This window comes from Babylonia areolata, chromosome 23, assembly GCF_041734735.1.
Source record: "Babylonia areolata isolate BAREFJ2019XMU chromosome 23, ASM4173473v1, whole genome shotgun sequence".
Taxonomy (NCBI): Eukaryota; Metazoa; Mollusca; class Gastropoda; order Neogastropoda; family Buccinidae; genus Babylonia; species Babylonia areolata.
In genome coordinates this window covers 2,162,214-2,183,665 of record NC_134898.1, presented here as the reverse complement: position 1 = coordinate 2,183,665, position 21,452 = coordinate 2,162,214, and the positions used below count along the sequence as shown (strand labels likewise).

General features: G+C 46.9%; 1 protein-coding gene across 1 annotated transcript in view; it reads left to right on the top strand.

Moving 5' to 3' along the window:
- The window catches only part of LOC143298188 (small subunit processome component 20 homolog), a 94,374-nt gene extending 73,713 nt beyond the window's left edge, over nt 1–20,661 (top strand). The window contains exons 51-64 of the mRNA XM_076610942.1: nt 1,037–1,207; nt 2,641–2,772; nt 3,297–3,407; nt 6,752–6,901; nt 8,318–8,437; nt 9,827–9,889; nt 11,316–11,441; nt 12,068–12,179; nt 14,507–14,628; nt 15,844–15,915; nt 18,573–18,713; nt 19,330–19,450; nt 19,750–19,895; nt 20,457–20,661. Coding sequence (XP_076467057.1) covers nt 1,037–1,207; nt 2,641–2,772; nt 3,297–3,407; nt 6,752–6,901; nt 8,318–8,437; nt 9,827–9,889; nt 11,316–11,441; nt 12,068–12,179; nt 14,507–14,628; nt 15,844–15,915; nt 18,573–18,713; nt 19,330–19,450; nt 19,750–19,895; nt 20,457–20,555 — 1,686 coding nt within the window. The 3' untranslated portion in view covers nt 20,556–20,661. The remainder of the gene's footprint in view (nt 1–1,036; nt 1,208–2,640; nt 2,773–3,296; nt 3,408–6,751; nt 6,902–8,317; nt 8,438–9,826; nt 9,890–11,315; nt 11,442–12,067; nt 12,180–14,506; nt 14,629–15,843; nt 15,916–18,572; nt 18,714–19,329; nt 19,451–19,749; nt 19,896–20,456) is intronic.
- The last annotated feature ends 791 nt before the right edge of the window (nt 20,662–21,452 follow it).

Below are 21,452 nucleotides of genomic sequence, written 5' to 3'. Positions count from 1 at the left end.
TATGGTGTGGCATTGCATCGCATTGTATCATATGGTGTGGCATTGTATCGTATCATGATGATACAGTGGTGGAAGGAGAGGATTGAACTCTGCGGTGTAGGTGAACTCAGTGGTGCAGGTGAACTCTGTGGTGCAGGTGAACTCTGCAGTGTAGGTGAACTCTGCAGTGTAGGTGAACTCAGTGGTGCAGGTGAACTCTGCAGTGTAGGTGAACTCTGCGGTGCTTTGAGTGGCTTTAATGGAGTGTTGCATGTTGCGGTGCAGGTGAACTCTGCAGTGTAGGTGAACTCTGGGGTGCTTTGAGTGGTTTTAATGGAGTGTTGCGGTGCAGGTGAACTCGGCGGTGCTGCGGTGCTTCGAGTGGCTTTAATGGAGTGTTGCATGTTGCGGTGCAGGTGAACTCGGCGGTGCTGCGGTGCTTCGAGTGGCTTTAATGGAGTGTTGCATGTTGCGGTGCAGGTGAACTCGGCGGTGCTTTGAGTGGCTTTAATGGAGTGTTGCATGTTGCGGTGCAGGTGAACTCTGTGGTGCTTTGAGTGGCTTTAATGGAGTGTTGCGGTGCAGGTGAACTCCGCAGTGCTGCGGTGCTTTGAGTGGCTTTAATGGAGTGTTGCATGTTGCGGTGTAGGTGAACTCTGGGGTGCTTTGAGTGGCTTTAATGGAGTGTTGCATGTTGCGGTGCAGGTGAACTCCGCGGTGCTGCGGTGCTTTGAGTGGCTTTAATGGAGTGTTGCATGTTGCGGTGTAGGTGAACTCTGGGGTGCTTTGAGTGGCTTTAATGGAGTGTTGCATGTTGCGGTGCAGGTGAACTCGGCGGTGCTCTGAGTGGCTTTAATGGAGTGTTGCATGTTGCGGTGCAGGTGAACTCGGCGGTGCTCTGAGTGGCTTTAATGGAGTGTTGCATGTTGCGGTGCAGGTGAACTCCGCGGTGCTTTGAGTGGCTTTAATGGAGTGTTGCATGTTGCGGTGCAGGTGAACTCGGCGGTGCTGCGGTGCTTTGAGTGGCTTTAATGGAGTGTTGCATGTTGCGGTGCAGGTGAACTCGGCGGTGCTGCGGTGCTTCGAGTGGCTGCTGACCTTCCCGCTGCCCACGCTGAAGAAGAAGATCAACAAGGTGGCCGCCCTGCTCTTCGTCCTCCTCAAGAACTACGCCTCCGCCGGCGCTGCCAAGGGGGACAACCAGGAGCTGGTCTTCACCTGCTTCAAGGTGAGGGGTGGAGGGGTTGCTGCCCTTGGTGGTGTGTTTGGAAAGCACGGATTTTTGTTGTTTTTATTTGTTTTGTTTTGTTTTGCTTTTTGACTCACTTGTGCAGACAAAGTGAGTCTATGTTTTAATCCGGTGTTTGGTTGTCTGTGTGTGTGTGTGTGTGTGTGTGTCTGTGTGTCCGTGGTAAACTTTAACATTGACATTTTCTCTGCAAATACTTTGTCAGTTGACACCAAATTAGGCATAAAAATAGGAAAAATTCAGTTCTTTCCAGTCATCTTGTTTAAAACAATATTGCACCTCTGGGATGGGCACAAAAAAATATAAAAAGAAGCCTAATTATATGCAACCTGCATTTACTGTTATATTTATATTTTTTGTATTCTCTAAACTTGGCACTTTGATCTGATATTCAACACAACAACAAGGGCAGTCATTATTATCTTTTTTTTTTCAAACAGGAACTTCTTTTGCTAAGCATGGAATTTTTATGTATTTTGCAAACGTTTTGGTGCAGATAGTAAAAAAGGGAAATTTCTCTGTAATTAATGCTAGGGGACTTAATTTATCACAAGTGAGTCTTGAAGGCCTTGCCTCTCTTGTTCAGTTTAGGTTTATTTGTTTTTTTAAAATATTTTTTTGCTGCACCATCATCTATACTGTCTCAGTGGCGTTACTCCTGTGTCACTCATTTTGAGTCCCCCGCACACTGCCACGCTCGGGTGGAAAGCAACAGGTGTCAGTTTGATGCTGTCAGGTGGGGGAGTTACACACCTGTTGGTTGTGTTCATGCAGTGGTCAGCAGTGGTGCCAGCATATTGCGTGAATGTACAAGTATTGACAGAGATGTCGGGACACACACACACACACACACACACACACAAAGTGGAGTGATGGCCTAGAGGTAACGCGTCCGCCTAGGAAGCGAGAGAATCTGAGCGCGCTGGTTCGAATCACAGCTCAGCGACCGATATTTTCTCCCCCTCCACTAGACCTTGGTGGTGGTCTGGACGCTAGTCATTCGGATGAGATGATAAACCGAGGTCCCATGTGCAGCATGCACTTAGCGCTCGTAAAAGAACCCACGGCAACAAAAGGGTTGTTCCTGGTAAAGTTCTGTAGAAAAATCCACCTCGATAGGAAAAACAAATAAAACTGCACGCAGGAAAAAATACAAAAAAATGGGTGGCGCTGTAGTGTAGCGAATTGCTCTCCCTGGGGAGAGCAGCCCAAATTTCACACAGATAAATCTGTTGTGATAAAAAGAAATACAAATACAAAATACACACACCACTAATGAACCAACCTAGAAGCTCAAAATGACTCTGAGAATCAATAGAGATACACAAACAAAAGAGTAAAAAAAAAAACCCAAACCAATAACAACAAATCCGTCAATGACTGTACACGTGTGGTGACTCACTGTCTGACAGGCGGTGACCGTCTTGGTGCGGGACGTGAAGTACCACAAGCTGACGAACGAACATCTGCAGGTGTTGCTGACGTATTGTGAGGAGGACATTCATGACCACACCCGCCAGAGTACTGCCTTCTCTGTGATTAAGGTCTGTGTGTGTGTGTGTGTGTGTGTGTGTGTTTGGTTTGTGTGTGTGTTTGGTGTGTGTGTGTGTGTGTGTGTGTTTTGTGTGTGTGTGTTTGTGTGTGTGTGTGTGTGTGTGTGTGTTTGTTTGGTTTGTGTGTGTGTGTTTGGTTTGAGTGTGTGTGTGTGTGTGTGTGTGTTTGTGTGAGTGTGATTTGTCTGTGTGTATTTGTGTGCCTGTTGTGTGGGTGGATCATGGATGTGTATTTCAACACGTGTGTGTTGTAGGTGTGTGTGTTTGTGTGTGTGTAGGGTGTGTGTGTGTGTGTTTGTACATATATGCTTGAGTATGCGTACAGTGTGTGACTTGGCTTTGTGTGTTTGTGTATGTGTGAGTGATGTATATGCATGTATGAGGAATAGAAATAATGTAGATGTTACTTGCGTGTATACCTGTGTGTGTATTTGTGCACACACGCATGTATGTGTATGCACAATCATGCGTTTTAACCCGACAATGACGTGTGCTGTGTGCGGTTCGAATGACAGGCGATCCTGAAGCGGCGACTGAACGTGCCGGAGCTCCATGAGCTGCTGAGCACAGTGGAGACCATGTCCATCACTGCTGAGGCCAGTCACCTCAAGGTGCAGTGTCGGGAGGTACGTCTTCTTACTGTCTGCCCACTGTGTCAAACAGACAACACAGCGTCCCTTCTTACTGTCTGCCCACTGTGTCAAACAGACAACACAGCGTCCCTCCTTACTGTCTGCCCACTGTGTCAAACAGACAACACAGCGTCCCTACTTACTGTGTGCCCACTGTGTCAAACAGACAACACAGCGTCCCTACTTACTGTCTGCCCACTGTGTCAAACAGACAACACAGCGTCCCTCCTTACTGTCTGCCCACTGTGTCAAACAGACAACACAGCGTCCCTACTTACTGTGTGCCCACTGTGTCAAACAGACAACACAGCGTCCCTCCCTACTGTCTGCCCACTGTGTCAAACAGACAACACAGCGTCCCTCCCTACTGTCTGCCCACTGTGTCAAACAGACAACACAGCGTCCCTTCTTACTGTCTGCCCACTGTGTCAAACAGACAACACAGCGTCCCTACTTACTGTGTGCCCACTGTGTCAAACAGACAACACAGCGTCCCTCCTTACTGTGTGCCCACTGTGTCAAACAGACAACACAGCGTCCCTACTTACTGTCTGCCCACTGTGTCAAACAGACAACACAGCGTCCCTCCTTACTGTCTGCCCACTGTGTCAAACAGACAACACAGCGTCCCTCCTTACTGTCTGCCCACTGTGTCAAACAGACAACACAGCGTCCCTACTTACTGTCTGCCCACTGTGTCAAACAGACAACACAGCGTCCCTCCTTACTGTGTGCCCACTGTGTCAAACAGACAACACAGCGTCCCTACTTACTGTGTGCCCACTGTGTCAAACAGACAACACAGCGTCCCTCCTTACTGTCTGCCCACTGTGTCAAACAGACAACACAGCGTCCCTCCTTACTGTCTGCCCACTGTGTCAAACAGACAACACAGCGTCCCTCCTTACTGTGTGCCCACTGTGTCAAACAGACAACACAGCGTCCCTTCTTACTGTCTGCCCACTGTGTCAAACAGACAACACAGCGTCCCTACTTACTGTGTGCCCACTGTGTCAAACAGACAACACAGCGTCCCTACTTACTGTGTGCCCACTGTGTCAAACAGACAACACAGCGTCCCTTCTTACTGTCTGCCCACTGTGTCAAACAGACAACACAGCGTCCCTACTTACTGTGTGCCCACTGTGTCAAACAGACAACAAAGAGTGGTAGATGTTGTGGTAGTTGACGTAACTGATGCTGTTGCTGCGTTATTACTGGTTTCATTATTATTCATGTCTAACAACAGTCTTTGCTGTTGTGGTAGTTGATGCAATTGATGCTATTGCTACGTTATTACTGGTTTCATTATTATTCATGTCTAACAACAAAGACTGGTTGCTATTGTAGCAGTTGATGTAATTGATTCTGTTGCTATGTCATTACTGGTTTCATTATTATTCATGTCTAACAGACAACAAAGAGCGGTAAATGTTGTGGTAGTTGACGTAACTGATGCTATTGCTACGTTATTACTGGTTTCATTATTATTTATGTCTTACAGACAACAGAGATGGTAGATGTTGTGGTAGTTGACGTAACTGATGCTGTTGCTACGTTATTACTGGTTCCATTGTTATTCATGTCTAACAAACAACAAAGAGTGGTTGCTATTGTAGTAGTTGATGTAATAGATTCTGTTGCTACGTTATTACTGGTTCCATTGTTATTCATGTCAACAAACAACAAAGACTGGTTGCTGTTGCAGTAATTAACATAATTGATGCTATTGTTATGTTATTACTGGTTTCATTATTATTGATACTATGTTATTATTATTATTAATTATTTCACTGCTATTACAAGTGAAATCATCACCACTACTACTGTTACTATTGTCAATATTGATTGGTTGAATGATTGGTCAAGTAGACTAGTTGGTTAATTAATCTGTTTTCTTTTCTCTTTTTTCCTTTTATTATTATTATTATTATTATTTTCATCTTTTAATCCTTCTATCCATTTTCCTGTTGCTCATTGGATGTTACTGTTTGTTCATGCTGTTTTCTGTATATTGTATACATGTCTGTACAAAAAATTGAAAAAAAAGTTTGAAAAAAGACAAAAGAGTGGTAGCTCTCTTCACACACAAGGTACACAACTTTAAGTCAGTGCTGCTTATGCTACCAACTCAGTCAGCACACTGGTAAATAAAAGTTAAGCGCTTATAGTTTTTAGAGGCGTTTGATTGGCTGTGAGCGGGTGGGCCCGTCTTTTCACTGTTAGCCGCGCGAAATTTGGCCAATCAGAGCAAACCAATAGGCTTAGTTTGCATCAGTTTGACATGGTAAGTATATGTAACACCAAACATGGAGTATAATACAAACTCCTCCTGTTCGTTGGAACACATCCAGACACTTCCTCAAAAAGGGAAGTTCCGGGCTTGTCCTTATACCGATCCTTTGACATGTGCACACAGCAGCAGTGACGGAAGAAAGGTGTCATGCCCTTAGTCTTTTATCAGGCAGCATTGAAGAACCACAGCAAGAGGAACGTCCTCCTGGGTGAACATTCTGTCGTTCAGGACGCTAAGGATGCTAGGAATCGAAAGTTTTATTGTATGATAATCAGTTGTCTCAGACTGTCATTGTTGTCTTTTTTTATTTATTTATTTTATTTATTCATTTATTTATTTTATTTATTTATTTTTTATAAATTATTATTATTTAGTTAGTTATTTAGTTAATTTATTTTATTTTGTACGCTTATTGTTGACTTCATCAAGTTTTTGCGCCTTATACTTATTATTATTAGTAGTAGTTGTTCCTTTTTTTATGTATTTATCTCTTTTTTTTCTTTTTTCTTTTTTTCTTCTCAAGGCCTGACTAAGCGTGTTGGGTTACGTTGCTGGTAAGGCATCTGCTTGGCAGATGTGGTGTAGCATATATGGATTTGTCCAAACGCAGTGACGCCTCCTTGAGCTACTGAAACTGGAACAGCAGGAGAGGCAGCTGCTGTTGTGTCTGTGCTGGAATTTGATAGGAAGTAGAGAGTGTCTTGCCCAAGTTACGATACATTCCCTCTCTCTTTACCAAGAGAGTCCACGATGGCCTCACTGGCTCGGTGTTCTGTCCTTGCCTTGATTTTCCTCACGCCACCTAGGTGTGAATGGCTGCCTGACTTGGGGGTGTGGGGGGGTAGTGGTTGAGGTTTAAACGGCCAAAAGGAGAGGGTTGGTCCCTGCCTTTTTTATGCAGAGCCCTAAAAAATGAATATGAATTCACTGTCCTGATGGTCATAAAAAAAAGCCATGGGACCTTTAACCTTTACATGTTGTGTGTGATGACATCATTTCCACCTGACCCTGACAGTCACCCCCGGGTACCTGTTGTGTGCAGGTGGTCCTGCAGTACCTGAGGGACTACCCGCTGGGCCGGAAGCTGGAGAAGCACTTTGCCTTCTACATCCACCAGCTGAGCTACGAACACGAGGCCGGGCGACTGTCGGCCCTCAGGGTGCTCCGTGCCATCTTCTCCACCTTCGATGAGGTCAGTCGCATGTTGATGAGGTCAGAAGCATATTGATGAGGTCAGTCGCTTGTTGATGAGGTCAGTTGTATATTGATGAGGTCAATGAGGTCAGTCGCATGTTGATGAGGTCAGTCACCATCAGGATGCCTGAGAACTTAAGTCATTCATGAAATAAAGGGCTCTAAAATCACAACAAACTGTTCCAGACTGATGGACAGAGGTGACTGAGAACTTAGTTATACATGTTCCAAACTGATGGACAAAGGTGACAGAGAATTTAGTTTTACATGTTCCAAACTGATGGACAAAGGTGACAGAGAACTTAGTTATACATGTTTCAAACTGATGGACAAAGGTGACAGAGAATTTAGTTATACATGTTCCAAACTGATGGACAAAGGTGACAGAGAATTTAGTTTTACATGTTCCAAACTGATGGACAAAGGTGACAGAGAACTTAGTTATACATGTTCCAAACTGATGGACAAAGGTTGACAGAGAACTTAGTTATACATGTTCCAAACTGATGGACAAAAGTGACAGAGAACTTTGTTATACAAGTTCCAAACTGATGGACAGAGGTGACAGAGAACTTAGTTATACATGTTCCAAACTGATGGACAGAGGTGACAGAGAACTTAGTTATACATGTTTCAAACTGATGGACAGAGGTGACAGAGAACTTAGTTATACATGTTCCAAACTGATGGACAAAGGTTGACAGAGAACTTAGTTATACATGTTCCAAACTGATGGACAGAGGCGACAGAGAACTTAGTTATACATGTTCCAAAGTGATGGACAGAGGTTGACAGAGAACTTAGTTATACATGTTCCAAACTGATGGACAGAGGTGACAGAGGACTTAGTTATACATGTTCCAAACTGATGGACAAAGGTGACAGAGAACTTTGTTATACATGTTCCAAACTGATGGACAAAGGTGACAGAGAACTTTGTTATACATGTTCCAAACTGATGGACAAAGGTGACAGAGAACTTAGTTATACATGTTCCAAACTGATGGACAGAGGTGACAGAGAACTTAGTTATACATGTTCCAAACTGATGGACAAAGGTGACAGAGAATTTAGTTATACATGTTCCAAACTGATGGACAAAGGTGACAGAGAACTTAGTTATACATGTTCCAAACTGATGGACAAAGATGACAGAGAACTTAGTTATACATGTTCCAAACTGATGGACAAAGGTGACAGAGAACTTAGTTATACATGCTCCAAACTGATGGACAGAGGTGACAGAGAACTTAGAGGTGACAGAGAACTTAGTTATACATGTTCCAAACTGATGGACAGAGAACTTAGTTATACATGTTCCAAACTGATGAACAAAGGTGACAGAGAACTGACCCCATGCTTTGTGTCCCCCCCTAACCCCCACCCCCACCCCCCACTCCTTCCCCCGAAACAGGAGATCCTGCAGGAGTACTGTGGTTTGTTCTTCCTGCCGCTGGCCACCTGTATGTACGCTGACGGAGCCAGCGCCTGTCGTGAGCTGGCCATTGCCACCATCAAAACTCTCCTGGAGAAGGTCAGTGCTCGACTGTCAGGGTGTGTGCTTGTGTGTGTGTGTGTGTGTGTGTGCTTGTGTGTGTGTATTGGAGGGAGGCTGTGGGGGGTGGAGGTAGAGGGGGATAGGTTAGGTGTGTGGGGGGGGGGGCAGGGGGGGGGGTTAGTGGGGGGGGGAGGTTTGGTGTGTATCTGGGCAGGTGATGTGTGTGTGTGTGTGTGTGTCAGTGAGTGAACATGAGTGAGTTATGTTTGTGTGTGTGTGTGTGTGTGTACGTGTCTGTATGTGTAAGCATGTGCTTACATACAATGCACGACTGTGTTGTGCATGTTAAACAGCCCAGAGCAGCAGGACTGACTAGGTGATGTCTGTCATAGTTAATAAATGTCAGTCTGAACCTGTTAAAGTTGAAATGGAGTTCCAGAGGGATCTGTTTTAGGCCCATTGCTCTTCGCACTGTACACTGCTCCTCTCGCTGAAATTATCAACCACCACAATGTCAGTCATCATTCTTATGCTGATGACACTCAACTTCAGAAAAGTGATACCCTTGAAAATTTGCCCTCGCTCTTGCAAGAAACATCCGACTGCTTCCTGGACATTCAAAACTGGATGACTCTTATTAAGTTACAATTGAACATGGACAAAACCAAAGTAATCATCATAGGAATTAAACAAAAACTCTCTTCCATCGCAACTGACACAATAAAACTTGGCAGCACATCCATCCCTCTTTCCAGCTCAGTCAGGAACCTCGGCATTGCCCTTGACAACACACTGTCCATCAGTTTTATCAGTCAGACCTGTCAAGACTACTGTAGCTCCCTGTTGTCTGGTTTGCCTGCTTCATCCATTCAGTCCCTTCAGCGCATACAAAACTCTGCTGCCCAACTCATCCTCAGAAAGAAAAGATCTGAGCACATCACTCCTCTTTTTGCAACGTCTCCATTGGCTCCCTGTCTCACACCGGATAAAGTACAAGATCAGCAGTCTATGTCATAATGTATGCACAAATCTGCCCCTTCCTATCTCTGTGGCTGCCTTCACCTCTACACCCCATTTCGCTCTCTACGATTGGCTTCGGATACACTCTGTTTATGCATACCCAGATTCAAACACTCCACTGTTGGCCGCCATTCTTTCTCTGTCTCTGGACCTTGCATTTGGAATGAACTTCCTCTTTCGCTTCGTCAGGTCTCCGCATTCAGCTCTTTCAAGTCTGGCTTCAAAACCCACCTCTTTCCAAGATAGCCTCCTTCCCTGCCTCTTCTTTGTCTTCAGTTTCTCAAGTTTATAGAGTTATGCATGCATGTGAATGGCTGATGTGAAAGCGCTTTGATTTGTCTCTGCACAAGATTCAGCGCTATATAAATACCGTTATTGCTATTATTATTTTGATGTGTGTTACAGATTGACGTGACCAGCAGGGACAACCTGTTCTCCTTGGTTCTCAAGTGGCTAGCTGAGGAAAAGGTAATGATGTCAGGCTTTCTGTTGACAAACGCCCTTACACCCACACCCACACACCTTCCACACACACATACACACCCACACTGTGACGCACTCACCCCGCACACTGTGACACACACACACACACAAACTCCCCCTCCACCCCCCGCCCCCAAACATCCAGACCCACACTGTGACACACCCACATCCCCACACACCTACACACACACACACACACTTCTCCCTTACCCTCTTTACACATTCCAACCAAAAAAAACTTAACAACAAAAAAACAACAACCCTGTGTGTGTTGTTGACAGGTGAGGTTGCGCACACACACACACACACACTCCTCCCTCCCCCTCTCCACCACACACACATTCCAACCAAAAACAATCCTCTGTGTGTGTGTGTGTGTTGTTGACAGGTGAGGCTGTGCAGTGTGGGGGTACAGGTGTGTGTGTTGTTGACAGGTGAGGCTGTGCAGTGTGGGGGTACAGCTGTGTGTGTTGTTGACAGGTGAGGCTGTGCAGTGTGGGGGTACAGCTGTGTGTGTTGTTGACAGGTGAGGCTGTGCAGTGTGGAGGTACAGGTGTGTGTGTTGTTGACAGGTGAGGCTGTGCAGTGTGGGGGTACAGCTGTGTGTGTTGTTGACAGGTGTGGGGGTACAGCTGTGTGTGATGTTGACAGGTGAGGCTGTGCAGTGTGGGGGTACAGCTGTGTGTGTGATGTTGACAGGTGAGGCTGTGCAGTGTGGGGGTACAGCTGTGTGTGTGATGTTGACAGGTGAGGCTGTGCAGTGTGGGGGTACAGCTGTGTGTGATGTTGACAGGTGAGGCTGTGCAGTGTGGGGGTACAGCTGTGTGTGTTGTTGACAGGTGAGGCTGTGCAGTGTGGGGGTACAGCTGTGTGTGTTGTTGACAGGTGAGGCTGTGCAGTGTGGGGGTACAGCTGTGTGTGTTGTTGACAGGTGTGGGGGTACAGCTGTGTGTGTTATTGACAGGTGAGGCTGTGCAGTGTGGAAGTACAGGTGTGTGTGTTGTTGACAGGTGATGCTGTGCAGTGTGGGGGTACAGCTGTGTGTGTTGTTGACAGGTGAGGCTGTGCAGTGTGGGGGTACAGCTGTGTGTGATGTTGACAGGTGAGGCTGTGCAGTGTGGGGGTACAGCTGTGTGTGTTGTTGACAGGTGAGGCTGTGCAGTGTGGGGGTACAGCTGTGTGTGTTGTTGACAGGTGAGGCTGTGCAGTGTGGGGGTACAGCTGTGTGTGTTGTTGACAGGTGAGGCTGTGCAGTGTGGGGGTACAGTTGTGTGTGTTGTTGACAGGTGAGGCTGTGCAGTGTGGGGGTACAGCTGTGTGTGATGTTGACAGGTGAGGCTGTGCAGTGTGGGAGTACAGCTGTGTGTGATGTTGACAGGTGTGGGGGTACAGCTGTGTGTGTTGTTGACAGGTGAGGCTGTGCAGTGTGGGGGTACAGCTGTGTGGACTGTTTGTGGAGGTGGAAACAGGGGACTTCACTGCGCGCCGACAGGATGTCTTCCCTCTGGTCCTTGACAGGGACCTCTCCTCGGACGCGGTGAGCACGGCGTGTGTTGTGTGTGTGGAGCGTGTCGTTGTGTATGTGTGTGTGGAGCGTGTCGTGTGTGTGTGTGTGTGGAGTGTGTCATTTTGTGTGTGTGTGTGTGTGGAGCGTGTCGTTGTGTGTGTGTTGTGTTCATCAGCACTGATTTAGTGCATGTTTAGTATTTCTTTTTTTTCTTTTTCTGTTTTGGAGCAGGTACTTTGTACTGTGTTGTGTCGTATTGTATTGGGCTGTGTTGTATTCACTATTGTGTTGTATTGTATTGCATTGCACTGCACTGTATTACACTTTAACACAGAGATGTCAGCACAGGATCAGGCCATGGCTGAACCAGCAGTGGAGGGGACATGATGAAGGTCAAAGGTTGAAGGGGGGTGGGGCAGGGGCTAAGTAGTTAGGGATCACAAGTGCATGTCTATGTGTGTGCAAGCATGTGTGCTGTATGTTCATGTTCACACATCGGGAGAGGTGGGTGGGGGTGGGGGTTACCTGCAGGTGCATCTTTGTGGCTTGTATATTGTGTTTTTACATGCTTGCAAGGAAATTTCCCTTCATCTGTGAGGAAAAGTTTAAATGTGAAACGTGAAGTGACATCACCACGGTCCTGTCGCTGTGTGCAGGAGAGTGAGCAGGACCAGTTCTATTTCCTGCTGATGACCTTGATCCGCAAGGTGATGGGCGTCCTTGACCTTGCCAAGCTGGCCGCCTGGACCGACCTTCACAGACTGCTGGGTAGGTGTCTGTGTGTCTGGGTCTGTGTGTGTGTGTGTCTGGGTAGGTGTGTGTGTGTGTGTGTGTGTCTGGGTAGGTGTGTGTGTGTCTGGGTAGGTGTGTGTGTGTGTGTCTGGGTAGGTGTGTATGTGTGTGTCTGGGTAGGTGTGTGTGTCTGGGTAGGTGTGTGTGTGTGTGTCTGGGTAGGTGTGTAGGTGTGTGTCTGGGTAGGTGTGTGTGTGTGTGTCTGGGTAGGTGTGTGTGTCTGGGTAGGTGTGTAGGTGTGTGTGTGTGTGTCTGGGTAGATGTGTGTGTGTGTCTGGGTAGGTATGTAGGTGTGTGTGTGTGTGTCTGGGTAGGTGTGTGTGTGTGTGTCTGGGTAGGTGTGTCGGTGTGTGTGTGTGTGTCTGGGTAGTGTGTGTGTGTGTGTCTGGGTAGGTGTGTGTGTGTGTGTCTGGGTAGGTGTGTAGGTGTGTGTGTGTGTGTCTGTGTAGGTGTGTGTCTGGGTAGGTGTGTGTGTCTGGGTAGGTGTGTGTGTGTGTGTTGGGTAGGTGTGTAGGTGTGTGTCTGGGTAGGTGTGTGTGTGTGTGTTGGGTAGGTGTGTGTGTCTGGGTAGGTGTGTAGGTGTGTGTGTGTGTGTATGTGTGTCTGGGTAGGTGTGTAGGTGTGTGTGTCTGGGTAGGTGTTGTAGGTGTGTGTGTGTGTGTATGTGTGTCTGGGTAGGTGTGTGTGTCTGGGTAGAGTGTGTGTGTGTGTGTCTGGGTGTGTGTGTGTGTCTGGGTAGGTGTGTTGTGTGTCTGGGTGTGTGTGTTGTGTGTCTGGGTAGGTGTGTGTGTTCTGGGTAGGTGTGTGTGGGTGGTGTGTGTGTGTCTGGGTAGGTGTGTGTGTGTGTGTTGGGTAGGTGTGTGTTGTGTGTGTGTATGTCTGGGTAGGTGTGTGTGTGTCTGGTAGTGTGTGTGTGTGTGCTGTGGGTAGGTGTGTGTGTGTGTGTTGGTTGGGTGTGTGTGTGTGTGTGTCTGGGTAGGTGTGTGTGTGTTGGGTAGGTGTGTGTGTGTCTGGGTAGGTGTGTGTGTGTCTGGGTAGGTGTTGTGTGTATGTGTGTCTGGTGGGTGTGTTCTGGGTGTGTGTGTGTAGTGTGTTGGTGTATGTCTGGGTAGGTGGTGTGTGTGTTGGTAGGTGTTGTGTGTAGTGATGTCTGGGTAGGTGTGTGTGTGTGTGTGGTCTGTGGTTGGTGTAGTGTGTGTGTCTGGGTAGGTGTGTGTGTGTGTGTCTGGGTAGGTGTGTCTGTGTGTGTCTGGGTAGGTGTGTATGTGTATGTCGGGGTAGGTGTGTGTGTGTGTCTGGGTAGGTGTATGTGTATGTCTGGGTAGATGTGTGTGTGTGTCTGGGTAGGTGTATGTGTGTATGTGCATGTCTGGGTTGGTGTGTGTGTGTGTCTGGATCTGTATGTCTGGGTAGGTGTGTGTGTGTGTGTGTCTGGGTAGGGGTGTGTGTGTGTGTCTGGGTAGGTGTGTGTATGGGTAGGTGTATGTGTGTGTATGGGTAGGTGTGTGTTTGGGTAGGTGTGTGTTTGGGTAGGTGTGTCTGGGTGTGTGTGTGTGTGTCTGGGTAGGTGTGTGTGTGTGTGTCTGGGTAGGTGTATGTGTGTGTCTGGGTAGGTGTGTGTGTGTGTGTCTGGGTAGGTGTGTGTGTGTGTGTCTGGGTAGGTGTATGTGTGTGTCTGGGTAGGTGTATGTGTGTGTCTGGGTAGGTGTGTGTGTCTGGGTAGGTGTATGTGTGTGTCTGGGTAGGTGTGTGTGTGTGTCTGGGTAGGTGTGTGTGTGTGTCTGGGTAGGTGTGTGTCTGGGTAGGTGTATGTGTGTGTCTGGGTAGGTGTATGTGTGTGTCTGGGTAGGAGTGTCTGGGTAGGTGTGTGTGTGTGTGTTTGCTCCCTGTGGACTGCCCACACTGTGACTGTGACAGATGAACTTCGGTCTGGCAGTGTATGAGGGAAAATCAAATACGCACGTTCAAGATCATGTAATCTATGTCAGTGTTTGGTGGGTTATGAAAACAAGAACATACCCTGCATGCACACTCCCAAAAGCGGAGTATGGCTGCGTATATGGCGGGGTAAAAACGGTCACACACGTAAAAGCCCACTCGTGTACATACGAGTGAACGTGGGAGTTACAGCCCATGAACACAAGAAGAAGAAGTTCTTTTGTTTAATGTCTTTTCACTGTAAGTGATATCAGACAAGGAGGGGGAGAAAAAAGTCACTGCTTGTGCACATAAGTGAGTAAATAATAGTATGTGTAAGTGTTTTCTGATGTCAGAAAATGATATATGTGTGTGTGTGTGTGCAGAGTACGTGCAGAGTCACCTGCTACACACCCACAGCTGGGTACGCCTGCTGACCTGTCAGATCATGGGACAGGTGCTCAGCTCCGCCGGCCCTGACCTTGACACCTACCTGCCCGCCCCCAAGGTCAGTTCTTCTCGCGGTGTTTGTCCTTGCTGGGAAAAAAAACAAACAAAAAAAGTGATCTTTGAGAAGCCTGGCTCTATGTTTTTTTCTATTCAACATTTCCCCCCCGTTGCGAAATAAACTTTCTGTTCACGGAAGAAGTGTCGTTTCTATTTTATGTTTCCTGCTGTAACATTTCACTTGACAAGAGAAGTCTTGCTTTGTAATGTTTCTGTTGCAATTCTGTTCTGTGCTGTAAAATAATTTTTTCAGTTCATGAGAGAGAGAGAGAGAGAAACCCTGCTTTCAACATTTCCTTGTTGTGGAAGAAAATTTCTGTTCATGCGACAAGCACTGCTTTGAAATGTTTTCCCGTGGTAAAAAAGAAATGTTCTGTTCACAGGATAAGCTATGCTTTGTAATGTTTCTGTTTAATTTTTTCTTTGTGTAAAAGAAATTTTCTGATCCTTGAGTGAAGGATTGCTTTGCCGAACAGCTGGTGCAGACACTGTGTGTATGATGATGATGATGATGATGATGATGTGTACTGTGACAGGCCAAACAGCTGGTGCAGACACTGTGTGTATGATGATGATGATGTGTACTGTGACAGGCCAAACAGCTGGTGCAGACACTGTGTATGATGATGATGATGATGATGATGATGTGTACTGTGACAGGCCAAACAGCTGGTGCAGACACTGTGTGTATGATGATGTGTACTGTGACAGGCCAAACAGCTGGTGCAGACACTGTGTATGATGATGATGATGATGTGTACTGTGACAGGCCAAACAGCTGGTGCAGACACTGTGTGTGATGATGATGATGATGATGTGTACTGTGACAGGCCAAACAGCTGGTGCAGACACTGTGTATGATGATGTGTACTGTGACAGGCCAAACAGCTGGTGCAGACACTGTGTATGATGATGATAATAATGTGTATTGTGACAGGCCAAACAGCTGGTGCAGACACTGTGTATGATGATGATGATGTGTACTGTGACAGGCCAAACAGCTGGTGCAGGGACTGTGTGTGATCATGATGATGTGTACTGTGACAGGCCAAACAGCTGGTGCAGACACTGTGTGTATGATGATGGTGTGTACTGTGACAGGCCAAACAGCTGGTGCAGACACTGTGTGTATGATGATGATGATGATGTGTACTGTGACAGGCCAAACAGCTGGTGCAGACACTGTGTATGATGATGATGATGTGTACTGTGACAGGCCAAACAGCTGGTGCAGACACTGTGTGTACAACTACAGTCACCTCTGTTGGACGAGGAGTTAGCACTGCAGGTAGGGTGATGTTTGGGGGGGGGGTGTGCGTGTGTGTGTGTGTGGTGTGTGTGTGTGTGTTTGGTGTGTGTTTTGTGTGTGTGTGTTTGGTGTGTGTTTGGTGTGTGTGTGTGTTTGTTTGGTGTGTGTGTGTGTGCTTGGTGTGCTTGGTGTGTGTGTGTGTGTGTGTTTGGTGTGCTTGGTGTGTGTGTGTTTGGTGTGTGTTTGGTGTGTGTTTGGTGTGCTTGGTGTGTGTGTGTGTGTGTGTGTGTGTGTGTTTGGTGTGTGTGTGTGTGTGTTTGGTGTGCTTGGTGTGTGTGTGTGTGTGTTTGGTGTGTTTGGTGTGTGTGTGTGTGTGTTTGGTGTGCTTGGTGTGTGTGTGTGTGTGTTTGGTGTGCGTGTGGGTGTGTTTGGTGTGTTTGGTGTGTGTGTGTTTGGTGTGCTTGGTGTGTGTGTGTGTGTGTTTGGTGTGCTTGGTGTGTGTGCGTGTGTGTTTGGTTGTGTGTGTGTGTGTGTTTGGTGTGCTTGCTGTGTGTGTGTGTGTGGTGTTTGGTGTGCTTGGTGTGTGTGTGTGTGTGTGTTTGGTGTGCGTGGTGTGTGTGTGTGTTTGGTGTTCTGGGTGTGTGTGTTTGGTGTGCTGGGTGTGTGTGCGTGTGTTTGGTTTGCTTTGTGTGTGTGTGTGTGTGTGTTTGGTGTGCTTGGTGTGTGTGTGTGTGTTTGGTGTGCTTGGTGTGTGTGTGTGTTTGGTGTGCTTGGTGTGCTTGGTGTGTGTGTGTGTGTGTGTGTATTTGGTGTACATTTGGTGTGCTTGGTGGGTGTGTGGGTGTGCTTGATGTGTGTGTGTGTTTGGTGTGTGTTTGGTGTGCTTGGTGTGTGTGTGCTTGGTGTGTGTGTGTGTTTGGTGTGTGCTTGATGTGTGTGTGTGTGTTTGGTGTGCTTGGTGTGTGTTTGGTGTGCTGGGTGTGTGTGTGTTTGGTGTGCTTGGTGTGTATGGGTGTGTGCTTAGTGTGTGTGTGTGCTTGGTGTGTGTGTTTGATGTGCTTGGTGTGTGTGTTTGGTGTGCTTGGTGTGTGTGTGTGTGATGTGCTTGGTGTGTGTGTGATGTGCTTGGTGTGTGTGTGTTTGATGTGCTTGGTGTGTGTGTTTGGTGTGCTTGGTGTGTGTGTGTGTTTGGTGTGCTTGGTGTGTGTTGTTTGGTGTGCTTGGTGTGTGTGTGTTTGGTGTGCTTGGTGTGTGTGTGTTTGGTGTTCTGGGTGTGTGTGTTTGGTGTGCTTGGTGTGTGTGTGTGTGTTTGGTGTGCTTGGTGTGTGTGTGTGTGCTTGGTGTGTGTGTGTGTGTGTGTGCTTGGTGTGTGTGTGTGTGTTTGGTGTGCTTGGTGTGTGTGTGTGTGTTTGGTGTGCTTGGTGTGTGTGTGTGTTTGGTGTGCTTGGTGTGTGTGTGTGTGTGTGTTTGGTGTGTGTGTGTGCGTTTGGTGTGTGTGTTTGGTGTGCTTGGTATGTGTGTGTGTGTGTTTGATGTGTGTGTTTGGTGTGCTTGGTGTGTGTGTGTGTGTTTGGTGTGCTTGGTGTGTGTGTTTGGTGTGTGTGTTTGGTGTGCTTGGTGTGTGTGTGTGCGTGTGTGTTTGGTGTGCTTGGTGTGTGTGTGCGTGTGTGCTTGGTGTGTGTGGTTTGTGTGTTGTGTGTGTGTGTGTGTTTGGTGTGCTTGCTGTGTGTGTGTGCGTGTGTTTGGTGTGCTTGGTGTGTGTGTGTGTGTTTGGTGTGCTTGGTGTGTGCGTGTGTGTGTTTGGTGTGCTTGGTGTGTGTGTGTGTGTTTTTTGGTGTGCTTGGTGTGTGTGTTTGGTGTGTGTGGTGGTGCTTGGTGGGTGTGTTTGGTGTGTGTGTGTGTTTGGTGTGCTTGGTGTGTGTGTGTTTGGTGTGCTTGGTGTGTGTGTGTGTGCTTGGTGTGCTTGGTGTGTGTGTGTGTGTGTGTTTGGTGTGCTTCGTGTGTGTGTGTGTGTGTGTGTGTGTTTGGTGTGCTTGGTGTGTGTGTGTGTTTGGTGTGTGTGTGTGTGTGCGTGTGTGTGCGTGTGTTTGGTGTGCTTGGTGTGTGTGTGTGCGTGTGTTTGGTGTGTGTGCGTGTGTTTGGTGTGCTTGGTGTGTGTGCGTGTGTTTGGTGTGCTTGGTGTGTGTGTGTGTGTGTTTGGTGTGCTTGGTGTGTGTGTTTGGTGTGCTTGGTGTGTGTGTGTGTGTTCTTGGTGTGTGTGTGTGGTGTGCTTGGTGTGCGTGTGTGTTTGGTGTGCTTGGTGTGTGTGTGTTTGGTGTGTTTAGTGTGTGTGTGTGTTTGGTGTGCTTGGTGTGTGTGTGCGTGTGTGTGTTTGGTGTGCGTGAGTGTTTGTGTGTGTGTGTGTTTGGTGTGCTTGGTGTGTGTGTGTTTGGTGTGTTTAGTGTGTGTGTGTGTTTGGTGTGCTTGGTGTGTGTGTGTGTTTGGTGTGCTTGGTGTGTGTGTGCGTGTGTGTGTTTGGTGTGTGTGAGTGTTTGTGTGTGTGTGTGTTTGGTGTGCGTGAGTGTTTGTGTGTGTATGTGCATGCGTGGGTGCTTGTGTGTGTGTGCGTATGCATGTGTATGTATCCTCACAGTATGTGCATGTGGTGTGTGCGTGTGATTGTGCGCGTGTGTGTGTGTGTGTGTGTGTGTGTGTAGATCATGAAGAACATGGCGACAGTGGCCAGGGTGTACCACACGACCTCTGACCCGGCCGGAGTGTCGGTGACGTGGATGGCCAAGAAGCTGATCAAGGAGGCCAACTTTGAGAGCATCAGTAACTCACAGGCCACCATCAAGGTGAGGGCACTGACCTGTTTTTTTCTCTGTTTTTCTTGTGGAGTTTCCAACCACCTCCCCCCCCCCCCCCCCCCCCCACACACACACATACTCTCTCTCACACGTACACACACACACACATTCTTATACATGTACACACATATATGATTGTGTATACACACGTATTGAAGCATACCACATGTACAGGACAATGACACTGTTAACAAGGGGGAGAAAATATCGGCGGCTGAGCCGTCATTCGAACAGTGAAAGTTACTTCCGACACGAGTTGATTCCTTCGACCAGAGGCTTGGTAAAGGACAGAAGGTCTGGACTGGTTTAGTATCTCTGGAGTTCATTAGGAGTAAAGGACCATTTGGGAATGTGCACAGCTGTTTACTGAGGGACATGGTGAAATAATGATGAGGGACATGGTGAAATAGTGATGAGATAATGATGAGGGACATGGTGAAATAGTGAATTGTCAGCAAACAGCAATGTATGCACCACTCATTTGCAGCTTTCACAGCTGTTCTTTTTTGTAAAGTGTCAGTGAGAGACAGAGACTTATTCAATAGAACACCACTTCCTGTTTTATCAAATAACATTATGTGTGTGTTTTGTGTGTGTGTGTCAGCGTGCCCACGTGTTCAAGTGGCTGGCGTTTGTGAGCCAGGAGTTTGACGCGGAGGTTGTGGGTTCGATTCTGGGTTCCGTGCTGCCTGCCCTCATGAGGGAGGCTGAGAACATCGGCAAGGGTAAGGAACGGCCGTCCTTTTTTTCTTAAAAATTTTTTGTTTTTTTGTTTGTTTGTTTACTGTGTTGTGGTTTTTAATCACAGGCTTAATGGTGTTGAATATTGACAATGATAATGATGATGTTGTTGAATATTGATTATGGTGTTGATGCTGGTGAGAATGATGTTAAATATTGATGATAATGACAATAATGATGTTGACATTGACGATAACGATGATGATGAGGTTGATATTGATGATGATGATGATGATGATAAAGATGACAATAATGATCATGGTGATAATAATGACGATGACAGAGGAGACCCTGAAGAAGCTGGCCCAGGAGGTGATGGAGTGGCTGAAGAGGAAGGCGGGAGTGGAGGTGTTCACCAAGGCCTACTCCCAGGTGCAGGAGAAGCACCGTGAAACCAAGGAGAAACGCAAACAGAAGAGAGCCATCGCCGTAAGTTGGTCCCCCTTACGTGTGTGTGGCGTGTCACTGGTGGGAACGTGGGGGTCGGGGTGTTTGGAACGGGGTGAGGTTTTGTGTGTGTGTGTGTGTGTGTGTGTGACTCTGTCAGTGTGTGTGTGTGTGTGTGTGTTTGTTTGTGTTTCTGTATGCATGTGTGTGTGTTGTGTGTGTGCTTTCAACACTCTGTGTGAGTGTGTGTGTATGTATGTGTCCACTGTGTGTGTGTGTGACTGTGTGAATATGTGTGTGGGGGTGGGGGTGGGGTAGTGTATGTTTCTGCTGTGTGTTTGAGTGTGTGTTTGTCTATCACTTTGTGTGTGTGTGAATGTTTGTGTGTGTGTGTGTGCGTGTTGGGTTATGCTGCTGGTCAGGCATCTGCCTAGTAGATGTGGTGTATCATACATGCATTTGTCTGAACCCAGTGGCACCTACATGAGAAACTGAAACTGTGTTGCATTGCATTGTAGGATTTCATATTGTATCATGTCGTATTGCATCTTGTCATGTCGCGTCATATCACGTGATATCTTACTGTATTTCTGTTCTCCACAGGCGGTGAACAACCCGGAAGTGTCGGCGGCCAAGAGACTGAAGAAAAACCTGAAGAGGAAGAAACCGGTCAAGAGGGACAGACACCAGAAGAAAAGATGAAACGCTGTGTGTGTGTGTGTGTGTGTCAGTGTGTGCGTGTGTGCGTGTGTGTGTGTCAGTGTGCATATGTGTGTGTGTGTGTCAGTGTGCATATGTGTGTGAATGTGTGTGTTTGTGTTTGTGTGCCAGTGTGTGTGTGTGTATTCATTCTTTAGTTTAACGTCTTTTCACTATAAGTGATATTAGACGAGGGTAGGAAAAAAAAAAAATCGAGGGGAAGGAGGGGTGTGTGTGGGGGGAGGGGGGAATTACTGTGTATGTGTGCGAGTAAGTGAAGGTGTGTGTGTGTTGTGTGTGTGTGAAAATGTGTGTGTGTATGTGTGTGTGTGTGCGAAAGTGTGTGTGTGTGTGTGTTTGTGTTGTATACATAGGCGTGTGACTAAAACCATAAACAAATAAAAGGACAGTGTTTGCTGAACGAAATCGAAGTAAAGAGCCAAAGTGATTTCTTTACCAACACCGTCTGCCGTTCGGTTGTAAACCATGCTGTTTGAAATTGTCTTTGACAAATGTGTGTACCGTGTATATCCGAAAGGATGATTTTATTGCATGGAAATACATTGTACACAATTGGTGCCTGCATTTGTTGCTGACACATGTGTGTGCTGTGTACAAGTGAAAGGATGATCATGCTGCATGGGAAATAAATTATCCAGTGGATCACTGAAGAAAGTGTTATTGACAAATGTTTGGACCATGTACATTTGAAAGGGTGACGTTTGATAATTTGTAAATAAAATGCACAATGAAATTCTCTGTTTGTTGTGTGAGTACAGATGGTGGTTGTCTGAGTAGAAGTGGGGTGAGGGTGGTTTTTTCTCCCATGGCCGAGTTTAGTGTGTGGAAATAATTATAGTGTTGAATTGTGGTGATCTCATTGAACTGCACATACATGGA